The 24,065-nt window shown below is 48.7% G+C and overlaps 1 protein-coding gene across 7 annotated transcripts in view; it reads right to left on the bottom strand.

Annotated features, from left to right (window-relative positions):
* Nucleotides 1-24,065, bottom strand: part of LOC119448640 (histone-lysine N-methyltransferase, H3 lysine-79 specific-like) — a 369,011-nt gene that overhangs the window by 93,280 nt on the left and 251,666 nt on the right. For 3 of the 7 annotated variants that reach the window (XM_049665662.1, XM_049665659.1, XM_049665657.1), the window contains 2 exons: nt 9,658-10,135; nt 8,776-9,005 (listed from right to left, as the gene is read on the bottom strand). The exons of 3 other annotated variants lie outside the window; for them this stretch is intronic. In XM_049665662.1, the coding sequence (XP_049521619.1) occupies nt 8,776-9,005; nt 9,658-9,972 (545 nt within the window). In that variant the 5' untranslated portion in view covers nt 9,973-10,135. The remainder of the gene's footprint in view (nt 1-8,775; nt 9,006-9,657; nt 10,136-24,065) is intronic. One more of the 7 variants, XM_049665658.1, reaches the window with a different exon arrangement.

Here is a 24,065-nt window from a genome sequence, read left to right as displayed (position 1 = left end):
AGGCGAAGATTACTTGGAACACACAATGGCATAATTAAGATGACTTTGATTAAATAAATGGAAATGAAAACGGATGAAAAACCAACAACCCGCACTTGGTGGGGAACGAAACCCACGTCTCGCATTACGCGTGCGATGCTCTTCACATGAGCTATCCGCGGAACCGTTTTCCCATCCGCGTTTCTGGGGTATTATGTTTTACAACTAGAACTAACTGGGGAGTGTTAGCCAGCGCCACCACTCACACGCCTAGGGGCGGATGTGGAACATCCTTTCTGCCGCAGGCGTCACGAGCACGTGATCTTTTTGGGTGATGGCAACTGGTCAATAAACCCACATATGCTCCTGAAGGCATCAATGTTGCCGGATTCGAGCCCTCGTTATGTAACGAACGAGAAGAAAGGGAACCGAGGAGCCCGATTTTTATATCATATCATAAGAAGCCAACAAACATGACACCAAGAACAACATAGGGGAAATTACTTGCACACACTATTGAATTAAAGAAATGATAAATAATGGAAATGAAAACGGATGAAAAAACAACTGTCCGCAGGTGGGGAACGAACCCAGTCTTCGCATTACGCGTGCGATGCTCTCACCATTGAGCTACCGCGGAACCGTTTTCCCATCCGCTTTCTGGGCTATTTATTGTTTACAACTAGAACTAACTCTGGGAGTGTTAGCCAGCGCCACCACTCACAAGCCTAGGGCGGATGTGGAACATCCTTTTGCCGCAGGCGTCACGAGCACGTGATCTTTTTGGGTGATGGCAACTGGTCAATAAACCCACATAGCTCCCTGAAGGCATCAATGTTGCCGGATTCGAGCCCTCTGTTATGTAACTGAACGAGAAGAAAGGGAACCGAGGAGCCCGATTTTTATATCATATCATAAGAAGCCAACAAACATTGACACCAAGAACAACATAGGGGAAATTACTTGCACACTACTAATTGAATTAAAGAAATGCTAAATTAATGGAAATGAAAACGGATGAAAAACAACTGTCCGCAGGTGGGGAACGAACCACGTCTTCGCATTACGCGTGCGATGCTCTCACCATTGAGCTACCGCGGAACCGTGTTCCATCCGCTTTCTGGGGTATTTATGTTTTACAACTAGAACTAACTCTGGGAGTGTTAGCCAGCGCCACCACTCACAAGCCTAGGGGCGGATGTGGAACATCCTTTCTGCCGCAGGCGTCACGAGCACGTGATCTTTTTGGGTGATGGCAACTGGTCAATAAACCAAACATATCCCTGAAGGCATCAATGTTGCCGGATTCGAGCCCTCGTTATGTAACGAACGAGAAAGAAGGGAAACGAGGAGCCCGATTTTATTATTCATAATCATAAGAAGCCAACAACATTGACACCAAGAACAACATAGGGAAATTACTTGCACAACACTAATTGAATAAAGAAATCATAAATTAATGGAAATGAAAAACGGATGAAAAACAACTGTCCGAAGGTGGGGAACGAACCCACGTCTTCGCATTACGCGTGCGATGCTCTCACCATTGAGCTACCGCGGAACCGTTTCCCATCCGCTTTCTGGGGTATTTATGTTTTACAACTAGAACTAACTCTGGGAGTGTTAGCCAGCACTCTGGGAGTGTTAGCAAGCGGATGGGAAAACGGTTCCGCGGTAGCTCAATGGTGAGAGCATCGCACGCGTAATGCGAAGGACGTGGGTTCGTCCCCACCTGCGGACAGTGTTTTTTTCATCCGTTTTCATTTCCATTAATTTATGATTTCTTTAATTCAATTAGTGTGTGCAAGTAATTTCCCCTATGTTGTTCTTGGTGTCAATGTTTGTTGGCTTCTTATGATATGAATAATAAAAATCGGGCTCCTCGGTTCCCTTTCTTCTCGTTCGTTACATAACGAGGGCTCGAATCCGGCAACATTGATGCCTTCAGGGAGCATATGTGGGTTTATTGACCAGTTGCCATCACCCAAAAAGATCACGTGCTCGTGACGCCTGCGGCAGAAAGGATGTTCCACATCCGCCCCTAGGCTTGTGAGTGGTGGCGCTGGCTAACACTCCCAGAGTTAGTTCTAGTTGTAAAACATAAATACCCCAGAAAGCGGATGGGAAAACGGTTCCGCGGTAGCTCAATGGTGAGAGCATCGCACGCGTAATGCGAAGACGTGGGTTCGTTCCCCACCTGCGGACAGTTGTTTTTTCATCCGTTTTCATTTCCATTAATTTATCATTTCTTTAATTCAATTAGTGTGTGCAAGTAATTTCCCCTATGTTGTTCTTGGTGTCAATGTTTGTTGGCTTCTTATGATATGAATAATAAAAATCGGGCTCCTCGGTTCCCTTTCTTCTCGTTCGTTACATAACGAGGGCTCGAATCCGGCAACATTGATGCCTTCAGGGAGCATATGTGGTTTATTGACCAGTTGCCATCACCCAAAAAGATCACGTGCTCGTGACGCCTGCGGCAGAAAGGATGTTCCACATCCGCCCCTAGGCTTGTGAGTGGTGGCGCTGGCTAACACTCCCAGAGTTAGTTCTAGTTGTAAAACATAAATACCCCAGAAAGCGGATGGGAAAACGGTTCCGCGGTAGCTCAATGGTGAGAGCATCGCACGCGTAATGCGAAGACGTGGGTTCGTTCCCCACCTGCGGACAGTTGTTTTTTCATCCGTTTTCATTTCCATTAATTTATCATTTCTTTAATTCAATTAGTGTGTGCAAGTAATTTCCCCTATGTTGTTCTTGGTGTCAATGTTTGTTGGCTTCTTATGATATGATTATATATATATATATATATATATATATATATATATATACGCAACAACAAACAGGAAGGAAGGCTAACTGAATCACGTCAAGCTGTGCAACGGCACCTCGCGCCCACGCGTCACGCGAACTGCCTAGCAAAACTTTGACCCGATTCAGTCCGGCCGAGTACTTCACCAAGAACGACTATTTATAGATCGCGCACATTCCTCAGCGGTTCCACGAAATTCTCTTCCGGACAACGCGAAAGGGCGCGCGTGCCAACGATCTTTATTTAAATCTCGGCGAGGTCGCTCGGAGGACGTTCACACCCATGCCTTTTCACGCAACGCGTCGCCGAGCCGTGCGCACTCAGCACGGGAGAGCCGCCAGCTGCGCACGAGAACTCATCCGCGCCCCGTCCACGTGTGCACGGCAAGGACCTTCCCACGCCCTTTATAGAAAATTTCGCGGAGCCCGCCTTCGGGTACAGGTATAACGTCGATGGCAAGCACGCGATGACTCGACCTGGGACGCGCCTAAATTCGGTGTTGTGCCCCTCGCGTGTTGCCCGCTCAGACCAAAAAAGGGTAACACGTAAAAACGCGCCATGGCCTCTTTTCGTGTCTGATAAGCGCCGCATTGATGCCGGCCGCCGCAGTCTGGGTGTTGATACGATCTTGATGAGCTCGAAAATGTATGCGAACGCCATCGCAAAGGAGCGGGACCCATCGACAACTAAAGCGAAATCGCAGGGAACTGCCGAGCTTTAATTTACGTGAAGCTTTTTGGTACGTTAAGCTCACGCCTACTGGTTTTCTGACTCGGCGTATAAGGTGAGCGAAGGAGAAGCGATTGAAGGAATGTTTCGGTGAGTGACGTATAGTAGAGCGTGCAAACTTAAGAGGACGAAGATCCGAATGCCCAGCAGCGGATCGCTGGTCACTTCGTGGTTGTTCACCTTAAAGTCGCATGAGACTTATTGGTGCGAAATAACTCTGCGTTTAAACGAAGACAAATCCCAATAGCAGGTATTAAGAGACCAAAATGTCTAGATGTAAGTGGGACACCAGTTGCAAGGGAGACAAGCGAAGAAGGAAGATATAACTCCTCTTCTTTCTGGGGTTTTACGTGCCAAAACCAGTTCTGATTATGAGGCACGCCGTAGTGGAGGGCTCCGGATTAATTTTGGCCACCTGGGGTTCTTTAACCTGCACTACAACGCAAACACACGAGCGTTTTTGCATTTCGCCTCCATCGAAATGCGGCCGCCGGGGCCGGGACTCGATGCCACGATATCGTGCTCAGCAGCGCAACGCCTTAGATGACTGAGCCACCGTGGCTCTGGCCGGCTACATGACGCTGTACCGGCCAACAAGGGCTATGTGGTCATGAGCTGCGTTTACGGGTCCCCCTCTTTTTTTTTATAAACGTCTGGTTCAGTGAGTGCAGTGCGTGTCAGCCGAGGCAACAGTTCGGTCACAGCTGTTATGGGTAGGAAATAAAAGAATACTGAGACATTTAGAACGTTCCTGCCGCATTATATGCGACACTTCCAATTGCTGCACGTTTCTTTTGCATCACAAAGGGTCTCAGCGACCGTTTACAACCGCACTGAATGCGCACTGTCATGTGCGCGTGGATGTCTAATATTGCCGCCTCTGTTGTTTCTTCTCGCTATGTTCTTTTATTTATCGTCCCCAGTGAATAAACAAAATAGTGTATTTTTGCCGATTTGCCCACATTTCCTTGCTTACCTCTTTCTCTAACAGATCGCTATGCTCCCCTATGGAATCCCTCCATGTCCTTTATCCCATACCTTCACTGCGCGCCCAAATCGGCGCCGTGCACGGAACGTGGAAGCTGGCAGCTGAAGGTTTTCTGCTGAAGGCTTACATTGGCGTGTTGTTTAGCGCTTAGTAATACAGGGAAACCGAGTGCAGGCCTGCCTTGTTCCAACTGTGGGCCAGTCAGTCGGTTAGTCAAAGGTTCTAGTTAACGCGCGTCATCCATTCCGGGACGAAGCCAGCACAGTTTCAATCTTACACGCCACTCTTCGGCTTGCTAAAGCTTGCGCATGGCGTGCCGAGTACGGCAGTGTAACACAACGTTCCGTGCAAAGTCCCGTCCACCGCTTACGGCACGCAGCGGGGGCGAGGTTGTCGAACAAAGGGGTGTGGAAGCGGCTGTGATGACCTGGTTATGACGTACAGGCGAGTTGAGGGTGGCGTGGTGAGGAGCAAGCACGGACCTTGGCACGCACGTCATTGCGTGCAACGGAACAAAACCAAAGTAACGTTGATTTACACGAGTGGCCGCATCACACAAAAGGTCCGTGGGGTACAGCTGTAAGCGCCGTGGATGGCATGCGCTGGACATTGGCTACCGTACGAGAGGATGCTTATCATGTTTGTAACCTCCGATGCAGCTCTGTGGAACGTTACGTTAGGCAAACGGATTGAAGGGTTCCGCGTTGCTTTATGACAGCCGCAATTGTTTCACCGTGCCTCGGAATTCTTGGTGCAAACAAGCACTCCTCTGTGTGTCTGCATTGCGTTCCATGGTGAAGATGCGGCTTCTGTTGCTTTGAATCGAGCATAGCTGCGAGTCGGCCTAGTTGGAACAGATTCATTTTCTCAAAATTTTTGCGCGCAAATAAACAGGGACGAAGAAAAGGAGACACAAGGACGTCCTTGTGTCTCCTTTTCTTCGTCCCTGTTTATTTGCGCGCAAAAATTTTGAGAATTTGAATCGAGCTTGCGGTTATCAGATGTCAGACGTCTGAGCCAGACGTTTGAGAATAAGCGCGTTAGTGCAGGCCGACAATAGTATACCAGCAACAGCTGTGCGTGTATATACTTCATCGCAGCAAAAGAAGAGCAGGGTAACGGTGCAGACAAGGAAACCACGCCCAACTCGCCTACAAGCGAAGCTGATCACCTCAATGTTCTCTTCCCAACCACATACGTTGCTTGGCTTGCCAGGGAGGTGTCGGGAAAGCGAGACCTGTCGGCTGCCAATGATGCCACTACCAGTGTTGGGAATCGCTCTCAGACGAGCACACTTGGAGGGTAAGGACAAGCAGTGGTAAAGCTTCTGCTTGTCAAGTACGCAGATAATCAATAAATCGCGCCACGTTTTAGGTACATTCTCTCTCAATATTCGCGCTCCCGTCAGGCAGATTCGAGGCGCAAATTATATGATGATGTTTGTGTTATTGTTATTTTTTTATTGGCGGAGTCTTGGTCACACGTGCTCTGTATAGCATGTAAACTTGAGCGTGTACTTCCGTTTCAGTGAACTTATCACTGCTGAAACTGAAAAGTATGAAGCAACCCCGAACCTGAAACATATTAAAGCTTAAAAAGACGTAGTACATCGCGAGACGACTTTTCGTACAAACTCACTGTCGCACTTCCCCTATACAGGACTCTAGCCTGCGCCTATGAGACTGATAGTTGCGCCAAGTGCGCCATCTGTGTATGCCTCTGCACAATGCACTACCACGCAAAGCAAGCTATTAATCATTAGGAAAGCTCTTGTTTTCGCTAGACTCCTGCCCGCTCACATTGGTTTGAATGTCGCAACGCCCAAAACAACTAACTGCTGTAGAGGCCCGCGAGCACATTAGGCAACGCCTCGCCGAGAGTTGCGCATCGTCCAGAAGCCCTGTCATCGGTCAGGTTGCGAGACAAGCGTATACGTTTAAGCCAGCAGTGAGTAACGTATACCATTTAGAACACGAAGCGTTCACGGCTCTTTTTTTATTCGACTCGTTGGTTACTTTAAAACGAAAACTATCGGCGGTGTACGGCTTAGGGTGCGCTTCCGAGCAATTTCAAGATATAAGTTCTCCATCGCACTCTGAAAATAGTCCGAGAGGAGCATCTGCGGTATATCCGCAAATAAAATGACATGCGTAGAACGTTGCCTATGATGCCTTATTACCGGCAAAGGTGCAAATGCTGTTCGCCGTCTCACCGAGTGTGACAAAATGTATTGCAAGTGCCATAATCATGAGATACATGAACATTCGCACGTATTTTTGCGGGTATTGGATAATTGATCCATATGTTACTTGACTTAATTATATTACATATTTCTTGTTATTAGTTCAAACTTTCTTTTTATTCTTTAGTCTGCAACAGTACATTAAAACGTAGATTTCACCGCAGTTGACCGCCGCCACATTATCGTAGCCACATCGTATCGCCGGCCTTAGCCACTGGCTCGCTAAATTTCTGTCCGCGTCCCCTTCTTCACCTGCCACGCCCGGCTGCGGGTGTAAATTCTGCCGCTACAAGTAATTACAGTATTAAAAAAATTTCTCACTTTCTCTACGCCGTTTTCGTAGTGTATAAATATTGCATAACAAAGGCAGTTACGTTGTCAAACGTCAAAGACAATCCAGTCGCTTAACTACATGAGTTATGTCTTTCACACGTGTTCAACGTCAAAACGCCAGCGCCAAAACTCGACGCGGATTCGAGAACGTCATAAATCTCGTTGGCCAATACGCCACGTCTCGAACGGCAATCTTTCGTCGAAGCGAAACTATTACACATCGTGCAGTGATCCCTCGAGCATTTTTCGAAGTTTCTATTGGAATTTTGAATGACAGGTTCAAGGGCAGATCACATTTCGAACTCGAAAACAAACGCTGCGCTTGTCGAGTCTTCTTGCAACGTTAGCACAAGCTTAACATGAATTCTCTTTCTTTCTCTCCAAAGCCGTGATGTTGCAACGCTGTCAAGTTTGGAACTTCGCGGTTTTTGGCTGGAGGATCAAAAGACGGCGCGATGGCGACACACTGCGCAGGACTTGTTGGCAAACTCCTTCAACGTGTTTCCTTTTTTTTTTTTTCTTTTTACGTTCGAGCTCGTTCGTCTCTCCATGCAATCCCAGTCTTCTCGCAGCAACCGCCGTGCACTGCATACCCTACCGCGATTTTGCAACATTATTTCAAGACGGCGTTGCGGCGGAGAACACTTTGGGCGCATATATTTTCTTGACCCCGCGTCACCGACCAAGCGCCTGCAGGCTGGATTAGGCGTATGAGACAATTCGTAGCCTTCTAAAGCCCTCGCTGCGACGGTATATATAGCTATAGCGGCTCAAACGGCGTGCGGGATTGAATATTACGCAAAAAAAATCTTTATGCGCAATATAATGCCGAGCAAGCGACGTATGCCAGCTCGAAGAACAATCTATTTCGCATTCACCGAGGCATGGATCAAGCATATTGCTTCGCAAGACATAAGTTGTCGTGACTTTCTTACTTTTGCGATAGCAAAGATGTCGCAATATGGATAGACATCTTCGAGGCTGTGGTGCAACGTATCTCACGCCGAGGAAATAAATCCAGATTGCTTCGTAGAGCCGTTCCTCAATACGTGATGCTTCGTATATAGATGTTTGTGCAAAAGTAAGAATACTGTGGAAAACGCACGGCACACTATGAATATATGGCGTTGCGTTGCAGAGCACGATGTCGCAGGTTCGATTCCCGACCGCGGTGACCGCAACCGATCAGAAGGGGTGGAATACAAGAATGCTCATTTACCGTGCGTTGGGTTCAAGTTAAAGAATTGCAGGTGGTATAAAATTAATCGCGAGACCGCCGCTATAGGGTGTCCCTCATAACCCACTGTGTATGTAGTTTTGGGACGTTAAGCGCCTCTATTTCGTTACAAGAAACACTCCCCCGACGACAGATTCTATTCGAAGTGTCAAGAAGAACAACCGTGGGCAATGACCACATGCTGGGCGTCATGGGCGCAGAAAGCAATAATACGAGCACTGCTGCAGTACCTCCACTCGACAGGTACCCGCGCGAGAGCTTACAGAAGCTTGCTGTGCTTGCGGTCTCCCTCTGCCTTCCTTGGCTCTTTTCCTCCCCTAATCACAATTCCCAGCACAGGGTAGTAAATCGCGCATGCGCAACGTTAGGCTCCCTGCCTTGCTCCTTTCTTTTCTCTTCTTACCCGCACGCGTGCGGCGACACTGGCCGGCGCGAGCAGCGCACACAACACTGACCTCTTGGTGAGTCCCGCGTCGTAGAACTGCGGGCCGAGCGTGTGCGCCTTGCGGAGGGCCTCTCTGCGCCCCTTGCTCCGACCGATGGCGTCTCTAAGGGCGAACATCCAGTCGTCCAGGCCGCAGTTGGTCCAGAGCAGGAGCTGGCCCTCGGTGCCCACCCGAAGGGCGATAACTCCCGTCCGCTTTTTGTCGGCCCACTGCAGCCCCTCCACGTCTGCCAAGTTCACCTGCGCCAGTGCGACCCACACGTATACACTCACAACACGGTCACACAGACGGACGTAGCTCGTCTTCCGAGCACGGCAGCGATCGGAATGCCAGGACACGAGCACTCTTATCGTTGAAACCTGGCTTCAGGGAAAAGGAATATTTGTACCACAGGCGACAAATTACCTGCTGTAGTACAAGGAAACGCTGACACACTCCAACGCGTTTTTATAGATTGCTGGTATTCGATATTCTACCGGGACGTCGTACGGAGTAAAAAAAAAAAAAATAACCCATAGATCCCTGTGAAACACCATTCTTGCCTATTGAGAATACAGGCGGAGTGCCGTGCGATCTAATAATGCTTCTGTGCCAAAACAGTTTGGGGAAAACCACGGTGCGTACACGGCACGCAGATATAAATGCGCGCACAGTTCGAGATAGCTTTATATAGAAAGCGTGGCGTATGTAAGAAACAACTGTACGGCACACTGCCTGAACCACCTGAGTGAGTTTATTGTTCGTGATGATTTGGCCCTCCTGAAAGACGTTTAGTGGTTCTGCTGCAACATATAAAGCGGCTGAAGATCTTTATTTGACTAGTGGCCTGCACCTTGTGTCGATGTAAAAGACAGAGAGGCAATAAAAGAAGAGAGACAGGGGAGGACTCGCCTTGTAAAGGAATCCTCCCATCTCGGAGGTTCCGACCTTGGATTCCTTCTTAAAGCACGCCAAGTAGTCCTTGGTGAGCACAAAGTAGCGCTCCTTCCAGCGACTGAAAAACTTGTCCCACTGCTGCCACAGCAGGCCCTTCTTGACCGTGGTGGTCTCGAGCAGGGGCCCGTTGGCCGTGCCACCGTTGGCGGCCGCTGCGGCCATGGCCGGCGCGGAGTTGTCCTTCTTGACGCCTCCGTTGCCCACGGTGGACGAGGGCATGCCGTTGGCCAGCAGGCCGCCGTTGCGGCCCACGCTGCCGATGCTGCTCATGGTGGCGCATCTTACGGGCGGCTGCTGCGGGTGGTGGCGCGAGGAAGCCAGCGCACCGCCGGGACCGGCCGCCGCCGCCGCCTCGCCTTCCTTGGCCGATCGCCGCCGCCGCAGCAGGAAGCCGCGGAAGCTGCCGCCACCAATGCCGATGCCGAGGCCTCGCCTGCGCAACGGATAGACAGAAGTGGACCAATAAGTGGTATAATATACACGGGAGGAAGGGCACGAACGAATTATGGATGCATGGAGCCAGCCCTTCGGGGGCCGAATACACAAAGCTTTTCGTTCGAAAGTGTTGTTTGCCATTGGCGGACCATCTTTGGTAATAGTATGTCCAACATTACGATCGGCTGCTCTTAGCAAGAGTTTTAGTGTAAGAATTCGTTTTCTTTTGTGTGAATACGGGCCCAAAAGTGTTGAAGTGCACGCCGGTGAGAAAGATAAAAGAACAGTTATGGGGTTTTGTGTGCCAAAACCACTATTTGATTATTTATGAGGCAGGCCGTAGCGGGCGATTCCGGATTAATTTTAACCACCTGGGGTTATTTCCCGTGCCCCCAAAGCAAGGTACACGAACGTTGTTGCATTCCGCCCTCATCAGAATGCGGCCACCGCGACTGGGATCGATCTAGTGACCTCGAGCTGAGCAGCGCAATTGCATAGCCACTGAGCAACCACGGTGGGTAGAGAGAGAGAGAGAGAGAGAGAGAGATAGAGAGAGGTTAATAATATCTGGAGAGTAGCATCACAGGCCACCAGGCCTGGGATGCTACTCCAAGTGTGATGGTGAGAGATGAAATAAAGGGAGTGTGATGAAAACAAGAACAAAGTGCACACGTACACACATTAACGCACAGACACGCGCAATGTGCGCTAACACAAATGCACTCGGAGGTCGTAGAAAAATACATTGCATGTAATTATAGGTGCACTCTACCGTTGTAACTTAATTAAACAAAGATTCCTTGTTAAAATTATGCCGCAAATTAGTTAACGAGAAGCCATCTCGACTACTATTGGTGTACTTAACCAATGAAACGTTTTTCTAGACCTCGAGCAATAGGTGGATGTTCGATGAGTAAAACCATGTTTGGCATGGTTTCAGTTGTCGGTTTGTTGTTTCTTTTTTCCTGCGTTAGCAGTTTTACTTTACTCTTTCGTGCGAAACACACTTGAATCAAGTCACTTCATTTCAAAATTATTTCCCGGTGTTCTCATGAGTTTTTAATCACGGCATCAGTCGCAGTCTCATGCGCAAAAAAAAAAAAAAAAAAAGTGAGGACGCAATGAAGCAGCCGCGGCTGGCTGCATTATGTACGGGGCAACACTTTCCAACGAGCATTAATCTGGAATTAATCACCCTCGGTACATTAAGAACACTTATTTTGGTGAATCAGTCGAGTGCATCGGGGAGTTTTATTCACGAGGAGCGGCAGGCCTGACCTTCTTCATTACGCGAGAAAGAAGAGAATGAAATTAAAAAGGAAGCAACGACGAGCGCGCCAGATGGGGGCGGCTTCTGACTGAAGTCCGTTCGTTTAGTAAACAACAAACACATCTTTCTCGAAGCAAAACGAAATAAAGAGTACTCGAAAACGCAACGAAGCTAAAGTAAGAAGACGAGACGTGACAGCGACCGAGCGCGTTCGTTTTCTCGGAGCGAACTGCGAAGAGGCGTCCGTTTAATTACTGCGTGCCTCATGACGCGAACGAACCTCGGCCGTCCGTGGATTTCAGATCGCAAGTGTTCCCGCTGTACCGCTTCTGTACTTGGGCGCGTGACTATTGACGTGCACGCTCGCAGGCACGCGTCCCCGTCGTCGCACCCCCGCCCATCTCCTCCCCCGTCACCTACATTTTCCGCTGCTTTAGTTCGTCACCATTTTTTCCTTTCCGCGTCCTTTCTTTATCCACCTCTCGCATTCCTCCCTATAGTGGCGCCTTTTGTCTCGAATCTGAGACTCCGGGTGGCGGCGTACTCCGGTGTCTCTATTCTTTCTGTCTTTTACTGCTTTTTTTTTTTTTTCTGGCAGCTGTGACGCCGTTGTTTAACGCGCGCGCCGCAGACAACGGGACGTAATCTTGTTTCGGGATCAAATATTGACACGGAAAATATCTGGCGACGGCGACCCGAGACGATGCGTTGAGAGGCTGCGACGGGACAACGAAAGAAAAAGAAGTACAGGAAAAAAAAAAAAAAGGTGGCCACGCGAGAAAGTAGAAGACAAATCAAACCAAATACGAAGCAGAATAAGCACGCGACTAAACAGTGCATTGCTGCACAATGGTTGGACGACACCCAGTGCGCTTCTCGGAGTGCCGAGCACCCGGAGTGCATGGTATAGTATAGGTACACAAGAGAACGGGGCTTATATTGTACGTGAAACAGCGGGCGACACACACACACGTGTAACACGGTCTGCGTGCCGCAGGTTCTGTTGTCGTTGTCAGTGTCTCGGGCTGCTCTGCCGATGAACGCCCCCGGACGGGTCATTTTCTGTTCTGGACGCTCGACATTGCCCTCTCCCCCTCTCCCCCCACCCTCCTCCACTGTTCTCTTTATTCCTGCGTCTCCGTGTGTGATATTTGCTCTGTCCACTTCTTCCGCCCACTATCGGTGTACATCCTGCGTCCACCGTACTTTTTTTGTGTATGGGTCACGTGAGTGCCCGCGTGTGAGTGAATGATGCCACCCCTTCTCTATAACGTCTGTGCCGCCCGTAGCGCCCCCTGTCGATACGTGTGCGCGTTTATGGTGCGCAGTCACGAGAGAAAGCAAGAAGAATGGGACGCAACGCGATCGGTGCCGTCGCAGTGGGATTCGCGGGGACAAAGCAAGCGCAGTGGGCAGGCCGCGGCTACCGCGTCCACGGAGCGGGCGCGCACCTCGGGTTACGGCTAACGGGGTGAGCCATGGAGGGACGGTCGTTGACCCGAAGGAAGGGCGTCGTCGCTGCTCAACGACCAGGCCGCAGGCTCCGTGCGCCGCATGTACGGCAAGGACATCGCCGGTTTCGTCAACATGTCGTTCCTGGATTTGTTTACTTTTTGTCTTGATATGCTAAGGGCTCATTCACGCTTTGCCGCGTCTTCCGTACAGTTCCGTCCGGCCTCAGCAGCAATCTTTCAAAGAACCCTCACGGGAGGGAGATTAGATGTTGTCGGGGTCAGAACTTTGTAGATAGTGAGTATAGGCACGGTGTAGATACCAGCGATGTGCCAGGTAAAATAATGCATTCAGTAATTAGAAAAGTTGCGACGAAGTTTAGTAGAGTGGGTAGGCACCGCGCGGCAGCAGCTATCGCTGTGTTCTTGATGTGTGCCTGCTATAGTGTATGCATATACTTGCGAGAATATTCGTACGTTTAGGAAAACTTAGGACTTCAGCCCGTCGACAAGTGCACATTCGAATTTCGACACTTAGCTGTCTGCGGAACGCAGTAAGTTACTTGCATAGGTGGGAATACTCACTCATGAGTACACTAATACTAAATTCAAAGGCGTGAGTGTCAGTGAGCGACGAAGGGTGTGAGTAGACGTGAGTGAGAGCCAGAGAGTGTGAGCAGATGTGAGTAGACGTAGGTGAGTACCGGTGTGTTTGAGTGGACGTGAGTGTAAACGTGATTGAGTACCGGTGTGTGAGTGGGCGTCACTGAGTACTGGTGAGTGCGTGTAACGTGAGTATGAATGTGAATGAGTACCCGTGAGTGTCAGTGGGCGTGAGTGTGAATGTGAATGAGTGTTGGTGAGTGTTAGTATAGACGTGCGTGAGTGTGAATGTGAGTACCGGTAAGTGTGAGTGCGCGTGAGTGAGTACATATGGTTACTTGGCATGAGTGCGACTGTAAGCTATGTGACTGCACATGCACTTTTAATAAATATGCGCGCCAATATAGTAATAATAATTATTTTCTTCGGGCCGAGAAGATTTTTTTTGGCACGAACGCATTCCCATCGATTATTATTATTATTATTACTAACATTCAAGCAATTCTAAGTTCAAGGACATAAAGAGAACATAACAATTCAGACATTGCGCTGTATCGTCTCGTATTCTTCTTTCTTGTGCAGTCACACTAGCGCTCCTTGAGTGTTACGACCAAGAAACGTGCCAACCGAAATGTATGTATGTATGTATGTATGTATGTATGTATGTATGTATGTATGTATGTATGTATGTATGTATGTATGTATGTATGTATGTATGTATGTATGTATGTATGTATGTATGTATGTATGTATGTATGTATGTATGTATGTATGTATGTATGTATGTATGTATGTATGTATGTATGTATGTATGTATGTATGTATGTATGTATGTATGTATGTATGTATGTATGTATGTATGTATGTATGTATGTATGTATGTATGTATGTATGTATGTATGTATGTATGCATGCATGCATGCATGCATGCATGCATGCATGCATGCATGTATGTATGTATGTATGTATGTATGTATGTATGTATGTATGTATGTATGTATGTATGTATGTATGTATGTATGTATGTATGTATGTATGTATGTATGTATGTATGTAATACTTTATTATACGTTGACCGTTGTGCAAGTTTGGGTATAACGATTTCAGCTTAAGCAGAAGTGTTTGTGCATTGTTTTTAATCAGCCGAGAAGTAAATTTACCACTTATTACCCTGTAATGATCAGAGAAATAATGAGCAGCAAAGTGAATAGACCAAAAAACGCGCCACCTCGTTCGACGCAAGAGTTTATCGACGCAGATACGCATCCACAAAAGCGAAATGGACGAGATGAATCACGGTCATGATATGGGCGAACGCATTCACGATCAAAAACGGGCCGCTGCAACAGGTTATACAACGGCGATTATTGCCCACCAGGCGCGCTAGCTACTTAACCGCGTACCACTTCACGGGCCTGCGTAGCTGCCGGGCTTCGCAACACGCTTAGCGGCTGCATTGTCGAGACCTGCGAGCGCTTTCTCGAATCTAACGACCGCGCGTGCGAGGCCCGTCGTCGCACGCGAGCGAGTCGCACACCTGCATCGAGAGGCCGCACGAACCGTAACGGCGCGACGTTGAAATTGCGCCGGCTGTTAGAATCGCCTCGTGCTTACTACCTGTACATAAGCCGAATCGATTGGGGACACCGACACGATGTAGGGGCCTAGAAAAAAAGAAAAGAAAATGCGATAAAGGAGAGTAACAGATATTCAAAGTGGAGAAAAAAATAAAACGTAACCATGCCACTCAATTGCTCCCGCCTCCCTCCCTCCCCTTTTCACCGAGGCTTGGCCCCAGAGCCCTCCTAGTCCATTTCTACGTCTTCAATCGGCAGCCAAGTCCCGGCTTCCTTGCTGTGCACTCGTTTTTCTGAATTGCGAAAGGAATGGCTTTCCTGTCGAGGAGCGCGCACGCGCCAGAAGCACCAGCGTCGATGTACTATACGTAGGGAACGGATTCGGCAGCGTGGGTGGAGGGGGGCAGCGGCATGGCAACGGAGGCACGCCAGGCTCGCGCACCGCTCTCTGGCGAAGAGGCATAGACGTAATAGTGGGGGTAGAAAGGGGGGGGGGGGGGGCTACGGAACGACAGAGCGAGAAGAACGGCGCGAGTCATTTTCCCCTGGAAGTCGGGAAGCAGCAACGCCCACCCATCGGCGAGCGAGCGCGTGAGCACCGGAGAACAAAGGAAACGAACACGGCGAGCGCACACACATTGCACGACGACACGCTGCCTGCCAGCCCAGCTTATAGCCTTTGTGCGCGCCATTAGCGGAAGGGGGTCCGACGCTGTTCGCCGCAATCGCCTAGGGATGGCTGGCGCGGGCGTCGACCACCTTCCTTCCTGCCTGCGCTTCGGCTGTCTGCCGTGCCTGCCAGAACCGACAGGCACTGCATGCCTGTCTTCCTAACTGCCCCACACATACACACAGTCTGCTCTCACTAGATCCAGCGTCTGGCTGCCTTCTTCAGCGCCATGTCTTTGTAATGTATGTGCGTGCGTGTGTTCTGTGTGTGTGTGCTTGCATAAACGTCAGCGAATATGTCCATAGACGGTTGCGCCTCGCAATGTACTATAGTTTCGTTCAGCCCCGCTGAGGCGTGAGATGCGGCTCGCCCCGCTAGGCAACGCGGTCGCCCCGTGCATCACCTTTTCGAGCCATTCACGTTTAGCCGGCGCTGCGTGCAATTGGCTTATATGCGCACACAAACAAACGCCAGCATATACGGCCGCTGAGACAGTGAAGGACAATAAAGAGGAGGCGACCAAGGGAAGAAACAAACGGAACGGAATGACGCAGTCCGCAGATTTCTTTGACGGCAAAAGGATGGAGCAGTGCGAAGGGAGGGTATAGGGTATGGGTATTACTACTAACGCGCGCGCTTCGTTATAGGGCACCACGAGAGCCCCGCCCATTCGCGTGCGCCAGGCACACGGTTCTCGCTCGGGATGAAGAGCTCTCGTTCGCAGCAGTGCACGGCAAGGAGACGCGACGGCGTCGGTCCCCTTAGCACGCCACGCAAATGATTGAAGCTGCGCGTCCCCGAGCACGAAGCCCCCGGCGTTGTCGTTATACCGGAGGGATAACGTATACACGAGCCGTCGGGAAGGAAGACCGGAACGTGCGTGTCTCTCATCTATGTCGCTAAAGGCCGAGCAGTGGAGCCGTGTGAAAGTCCAGGAATGTTGTCTGCCACGCAGAAAGAGCAGAGGAAGCTGCATGTTTGTAAACAAAGGGGCGTATAGTGACGCATAATGGCGGCAGAAAAAAATTCCGGCAGAACCCATCTACGATGATTGCCTAAGTTACGCGTTTAAGTTATGCGATTCTTCGTAGGGGCTAGATTTTGGTTATCTTTCTTTACGCGGCCGTATCGAGGCCACATAGACCAAAGTGAGGTACATGTACGTAGGGTAGCCAAAGAAATGATCTTGCATTTAGAAGCAGGCGAATTCGCTGACTGCCCGCTTCTTCGGCTTCGCTATTCGCCTCTTTAAATAACCTTGGGGTAGCATGCTTTTGAAAACTGGCCCCCATGTATGAGTCGCGTTTTACGAGGAAACTTAAGCCCGGTGGAGTCTGTCTCAAATAAAATTTGACAACACGCTCTGCAATTTGATTTATGTGGCATGTTAAGCAGACCACTGCCCCCCCCCCCCCCTCGTCATGTAACGCCCTACACATTACGCGCCACTCCAAAATTACCTTTCCTCCCTTTTCCCGTCTTAGCTTACCATTGCCACTTTAAATTATATAGGCTATGCGCGTTGCATTGGGAAATAAATTATCTTTTTGCTTCTTGTTCAGAATCATCCATGTGCGTTCTTGCATGACCATGGCTGGCGCCTACCACGGTTATGCTACGCTATAGACAAGCTGAAGAGCGTATATGCTATCCCCGAAGTGAGTTGTCACCCGAAGCACGCCAGGATAAACCAACCTGCAGCAGCACATACCTCCATTATATTACGGCTGCGATTTTTGACGACTACAGGACTAAGTGACCGTCTGTGATAGAGCAGAGATCTGTTGTTACGTCGGCGATATCCACAGCGGACTTTCTATTCGTCTCTTAATCTCTCTCTCCCCTTTTCTCTTCTCCCAGTGTAGGGTAGCCAACCGGGCTCAGTCCTGGTTAACCTCCCTGTCTTTCATTAAATCATTTTCTGTCTCTCTAACAGGAAAGCCAAGAAGGTCACGAATCAGTGTGCATCTCCTGACTCCGCTGTCTGGAGTAAACAATGCTCATCCCTTCGTGAGCGTGTTGACTCTCCTGCGATGCCTGCTTATGTGCTACTATGCTCCCTGCACGTACGTTGACGGTATGCAAGTTCTGTATGACCCAAGGGTAATCATCGCAGCGTCCGCTCTTCTCTTTCTCACGTTCTCCGCATACTCTCGAATCTATTTATATTGAGCTAGAGAAAAACACCAACTTTGCTTCCGATGCAGGCGCTTGTTCTTTCTAGAAAACAAGTGAGTGATGTTTGTGCTGACTCGAGCGCGATGTATTTTATTTGGAGTCAATATTGAGAGAGTTCTGGCAATCGTAAAACATGGAGCGTATACATGTATAGCAAACAAACAGACGCGGGCACGAAACAAACAATCAATCAGTCATGGAAAACACAACAAACTAACTATAAATCAAGCAAGATGCAAGGGCAGAACGAAACAAAACGAGAAAGAATTGGTGAGAAACCGAGAGCGTTATTTTCGGACCTATTGTGGACGTGATCCGCAAGTTTGCGAAAGCGAATTGCGACTACCGCCGGTGAGCCAAGAAAAATGCGTGCCGCGTTTGTCGGAGACCCATTCCCGTGCTGTTTGCGCGAGCACGTCACCGCGACTGGTCAGCGTTGCATTTGGATTTCTCGAGAACACGTTTTCTTTCATATTTTCTTAGACAAGTACTTCGCGAAAACGACTGAGACCGCGTCTCCATGCAGGCAGACGGAACGATAAAAGTAAGGCAGCACATTTTGCGACGCCGTGTCGAGGGAACACAATGAAGGCATGAAAAGGGATGAAATAAAACAGAAGGTTGGAAGGAAAATGAAGACGAACGAGAGAGGACATGTGAAAAAAAGAAATTTGAACATACGCGCCAGAAAGTGGGCGACAAACGTCAAACGTCTCGCAACCCTGGCGCTTTTAAAAATAAATAAAAAAGCAATAGACAGACTTTAATCCCATTCGCGTTGACAATGGTAAGGAACAGTGCCTCGGAAAGCTGAGGCACTGTTGCCGGCATCATTCACAACGCCTAAGGTCGCCTTCACAAACATTTAAATATTATTAATAAAGAAAACACCCGACAAAGATAACTCTTAACGTCAACACTTGGAAAGCATGGGTTATGTCGAATGTCAGGATGATTAGTTGGTTTGTAGCAAAACTTAATCGAGCATTAATTAATCAGCTGAATCTGTCACGTTAAACCGCTTAGCCTGTCACGTGAAAAAGCACATTTGTGTAACAACGCAGTTGCAAATAGAAAAAAGTTGTCGCAGTTTCACCTGAAAGGCGAAGCATCAATTGCGATAGCAAATTTGAAGAGAGCTATACGGAGTAATGATAGCAGCTTTATCAGCTGTATAAACTTGGACATGCAGCAGCACCGGCAACACGCAGAACTGTTGTCGGCGCCGTCGGCGTTTTGCCCGCGTTCGCTCAAAATGCGTGCGGCGTTGGTGACTGTTGCCGGAGCCTCTGATATAAATAGGCACTTGGTGCCGCAGCTAAACGTCGCCTCCCTTCCCTCCCCCCTCCCCCCACGGCCTTTCGCGCGTCAGAAGAAGGTACGTTTACTCTACATATATGGTGATTGTAGAGGAGGAAAGAGACGCCTACTTCTGCAGCCCTTAAGGGAGCACAGCGCAGAACGCGCGTTTGTTCTCCGCCGTGCGTTCACTCCCTGTGAAAGCGCGCGTCCCTCGCGCCCTTTCACTCGCACATACAGCGTTCGGAGCGCGGCGACGATTTCATCTCCATTGACGTCATACGGAACCTCACGGCGACGCCGACGGCAGAAATCTGCTTTTGAGTGTCCATATAATTGCTATCGCAATAAAATGACACGAAACATTGTCAGTGAGACTCAAGGAGTCACAATTGCACAATTCTGAGGCTTGGCCCAGTTATTTCGGCAAAATGCGCTGTAGACTGTAAGTGTTTAGAGTGACCTGGTTGAATGGTTGAATATTCGGTTTAACATGAAACAGACGTCGGAGACGGCGTGTGTGCCAGAAAACATGATTCTTCTGATTGAATAGCGTAATGAAGATTATTCTTATTCTTTAAAGCAGATGAAAATAATAAATAAATAAATGTAAGTCAACAGACAGCGCAGAGCGTAGCCTTTTGTAAAATGAGATCGCGTCAACAAAACCTACATTGAACTGGTTGCCATCTTGAACTCTCAACCACTAAATGTGCGTCCCCTTCAAGATACGAAAATCATGCGATGACAATAACGTTTGAACCGGTCAGTATATGAGACTGTTAACTGACCATAACATCCGGCTTCCAACAAAGACACTTCAGAGCTGTTTTTCTGAAGAACGTGGTATGAGTTAGAGTACTTTATAGTCGAGCTCTTCCAACGTATGGCAAAGCTGATGTAAGTCGAAAGGTAAAGTGCCGCGTACAGGGCACACATACAAATGTCCGATGCATAAACAGATTATACGATGCATCCACGTTACCATTTACTACCTAAACCAGCGCGCACATTACGACCAAACGATGCTGCGCATAGCCATATGTCGTCTGCGAAACAGATCGCTATGTATATGGCGCAAGAATCATTATTTCATGCGGAGACGTAGTAAAACTTGCGCTTATCCGGTATTCATATTCTCCTCGCTCATCTTTCGCTACACAATTCATCTAAAGTGTACTCGCAAGGAACGCGTACGTGTACCCAGAAAAAAAAAACGAGAAAAATAAAAATGAAAGAATCCCGCGATCACACGAACGTAACGCCCATCGCAATTTCCGAAGAGAGCGAGTCAAAAGTGAAGTGCACGACTTTCCGTTATAGCCTTCCTTGATGGCTGGAAAGCATTTTTTTTTCCTTTGCCGATGCACGCTATACGCGAGTCGCGTGGCCCCTCCCCCAGGAAAGGCTTAACGAAGAAACTCGCCTTCTTTATGGTTTATGTTGTTCTCCCAAACTTCCTCGTCGCATGTTTCTTGCACCGAAGGTTTTATCGTTTATTTTTCTTCTTTCGTGCGCGCTGTTTCCTCCCCCTCCCCCCCCCCCCCCCCCCCCTTGCCATGGGCACCACATTCGACGCCACGCGCGGCGCATCTCATCTCTTTTCTGGCCGCGGCAACAAATTTGGTACGTGCACGATATCTCTCTCCATCGCCACAGCTTTCTTCGCGCACTCTATGCAATGCCAGAGAAGACGTCTTCCGCATCCCTCGCTGTATATGTATACGTGAATGTTCGTTTCCCGTCAATTTCGAGCTGGAAAGAAGAGAAAGCAAACAGTCGACAGAGAGAGAGAGAAAAGGGGGGGGGGGGGCTGAAATTTAAAGTTTAGAATCGTGGCGTTCGAGTGCTTTCGGTTCGCGCACTTATACTACGCAAACCGTACGACCGCAGCCAGTTGGGCGTGCGTGGCGTAGCTCATCTGCTTGTATAGTTTCTGTTTCACTTTTACCGGCCTTCGGAGTTCGTTTTTATGTCTTCGCCGAGTCCGGAAGGGTCATCACGTACTAGGGGCGCGCCCCTTGAGCTTGCGTGTCTGTATAGAAGGCCATACGCCGAGAAATATGCTTTTTTTTTCCTCTCAGAATCGCCGGGCTGGGCAGGCGGGCGTCCGCAATTCTGGCCGCGAGTATTTCGCTGATGACCCCCTTCTCCTAGCGAGGGACGCGGATTTTGAAGGAGTGCTGTGTGGTACCTTCTGGCTGCTCCGTGGAACATTTCCTGCTATTCCTCAAATCGAACCGCGCAATCGTAAAACTACGCAAAGTCAGTGCTCACACTTTTCGCTGCACATAGTTGTAACTTATATCTTGTGCGCATTTTGTATGCATATCGCTATCTCCTTTCTTTGTTTATATTTTTATTTTCATTTCATTTCATTTCCTTCTTTTTTTATACCGATGGTTTGACTGTTATGGGGTAGCGTCACTGTGTGTCAATTAACGGTGATGTGACGCACACTGACTGCCGAGATCAAGTATAGTAGGTAGGACTGATTCGCTGGGGCTTAACGTTCCAAAGACTGGGATGTTACCCAAAGGCGCCTCATAGGCTATCACAGACGCCGTATGGCAAGGATTTCGGATTAATTTTGCCTAGCTGGGCCTCTTTATCCCGTACACAATTATTGACACACGCGAGTTTTTGCTGCCTTCATTTGAATGCAGCCGCCGTATCCAAGAATCGAACCCAATCGAACCCGCGACTTCGTGCTCAGAGGGTGAACGCCGTAGCCATGCGTAGCGCCGACGCGGCCTGTTAATGCGTATAAGATCTGCATTAGATGAGATACGCTCGAGACGAAATAAACTACTCTCGAACCCGGATATATCGAACTCGAAGGGGATCGCGAAATAGCTCGATATATCGATAATTCGATATATAAAATAAAAATTTTATACAAAAATTTTCGAGGGGATGTTACAGCTGTTCGGTGTACACGATAATTCGTTATATTTGGGTTCGACAGTATTGGATGAAACACCTTCCCCGCCAGATCCAAATTCGTTTCTCGCGCTTCTAAAGCCAATCCTCAAAATGTTCCAGTTTTCTTTTTCATCGATGCAAGCTGCGACCGCAACAAGCATTGATCTGTCGATAAAAGACGTTCCTCATGCGCAAAAAAAAAAAAAAAAGTGCTGCGGGCGATGCGCACATATCGCCCAACGGTCGCCGCGAGTCGTTGATGACCGATAAAGCCACAGTGGAGCTAGGGCAACCAACCTCTCCTCGCGTTTATATCAATGCGTGCGGTCAGCGCGGGGAACCCGTTGCGCCTTGTATGCGACCATCAGTGTGTGCCTTAACAGCCGCCGCCCCCTTCATTACGAGCCCGCTTTCCCGTTCGGCGCGCATTTCAATTACTGGGAAATGGCGAAGCCGCTTTCGACTGCCAGCGCACGTGCCTGCTCCCTCGCGTGCCTGCAGCCCAATCGAGACTTCGGTGAAGCATCAGTTGAACGCCCGCATGCCATTGTGTTTGCTCATCAGCCTCTGATTGCGTTGAGAAGTCGCTTCGAGAAAGTGCACTTGAGCGTATATTCTTCAGTCCAACTTTCATTCAACGGGAAACGCAAGAAGGCAAAAAATTTAAGTAATCTACGAGAAGGCTGAAGTCAGATGCGCTACATACCCATGCAGTAAACGTTATTGCTCGGACAAGACGAGGAATTCATTCGCTCGAGCGGTTGACCTCGTTCTATATAAGATCGTTCACGTCGTCCGTCTTATATACGCCGGAACGAGTTTTCAACCGAGGGCTCTTGATGTGGACGGCGCACACTCGAAAGGTTATTTATTACCTGGTATTCATTTCTTCCCAGAAGCCAGAATTATGGCGTATCACAAGCCCGACCGTCAAATTCTTGTCCTTCCCTTGGTTTAAGCGCGGGATTGCTTTTATTATGAGTTGCCTTCCCGCGGTGGCCGTCCTTGGATATTGCTATTTAAAGTCAGTGTTTCGGTGTTGCTGGGATACGGGGTATACCGCAGTGACGGCCGGCGCCTATTTTAGTGTTGTGCGTTCGAGACGATGACTAAAGTGCGCTTGCGGTTTATAGCAAAGGCTAAATCGGAGCAAGGCAGAAGCGCGGCCACTTGCGAGCGTCATTTTAGAAGCAGATACCGCCGATAGAAGTCGCGGGAAGTCAATACATTTAGTTTGAAGCATTTATTGGGCAACGGCGGAAGGATAAGGCGATCTTGTCCGATTACTGGAATACCCTCCCGATTGCAGCAATGTCGCGGAAAGGACGTACTTATGCCTAGGAGATAGATACATTGATGGCATCCACATCACGGGTGCAGAGTACTAGATCACACTGTGCTTCAGGCTCAACTCTCTGCCTTTCCTGTAACTTTCCCTCTCTCGGCACAACGAAATCCCGAGGTCTTGGTGCCTGTGCTCCACACATCACATTTATTTAGTTTTCCTGAAACGGCATTGATAGTTTAGGAGCTCTGAAGCCACCGATAAACGGAGTCCTGTCTGCTCTTAAATCATTCACCATTCGCTTTTACGCGCGTAGTCAGTTTGCCAGCCAGTGTATGCCGTTAGCAGCAGCTGCTCCTGCTTCTGATGTGATGAACGTTAACTGTGTCAAAAAAAGCAGCGCTACAGCTTTTTTAGCCTGGTAGCAACAAACGATTGTCAATTGTTAATGAGAATTATAACATTGCAGTACTTCTTTCTTGCGGTATTTAACGCTATCGCTGTTAACGCATGTACGTTTATACGTATGTATTTTATTTCTACTCAGGCCTTCTTTCTTTATTTATGAGAAGAAAAAAACTGCGCTTTCGTAATTCGCAGTTACGCATTCTATACTTATTACGTAACTTGTTTCACTATGATTTGCAACAGTATTTCTATTCAACATACC

The sequence above is a fragment of the Dermacentor silvarum genome, chromosome 4 (genome assembly GCF_013339745.2).
Source record: "Dermacentor silvarum isolate Dsil-2018 chromosome 4, BIME_Dsil_1.4, whole genome shotgun sequence".
NCBI classification, from domain to species: domain Eukaryota; kingdom Metazoa; phylum Arthropoda; class Arachnida; order Ixodida; family Ixodidae; genus Dermacentor; species Dermacentor silvarum.
Note: the sequence above shows the minus strand (reverse complement) of the source record. Positions and strands in the feature narration are given on the sequence as shown.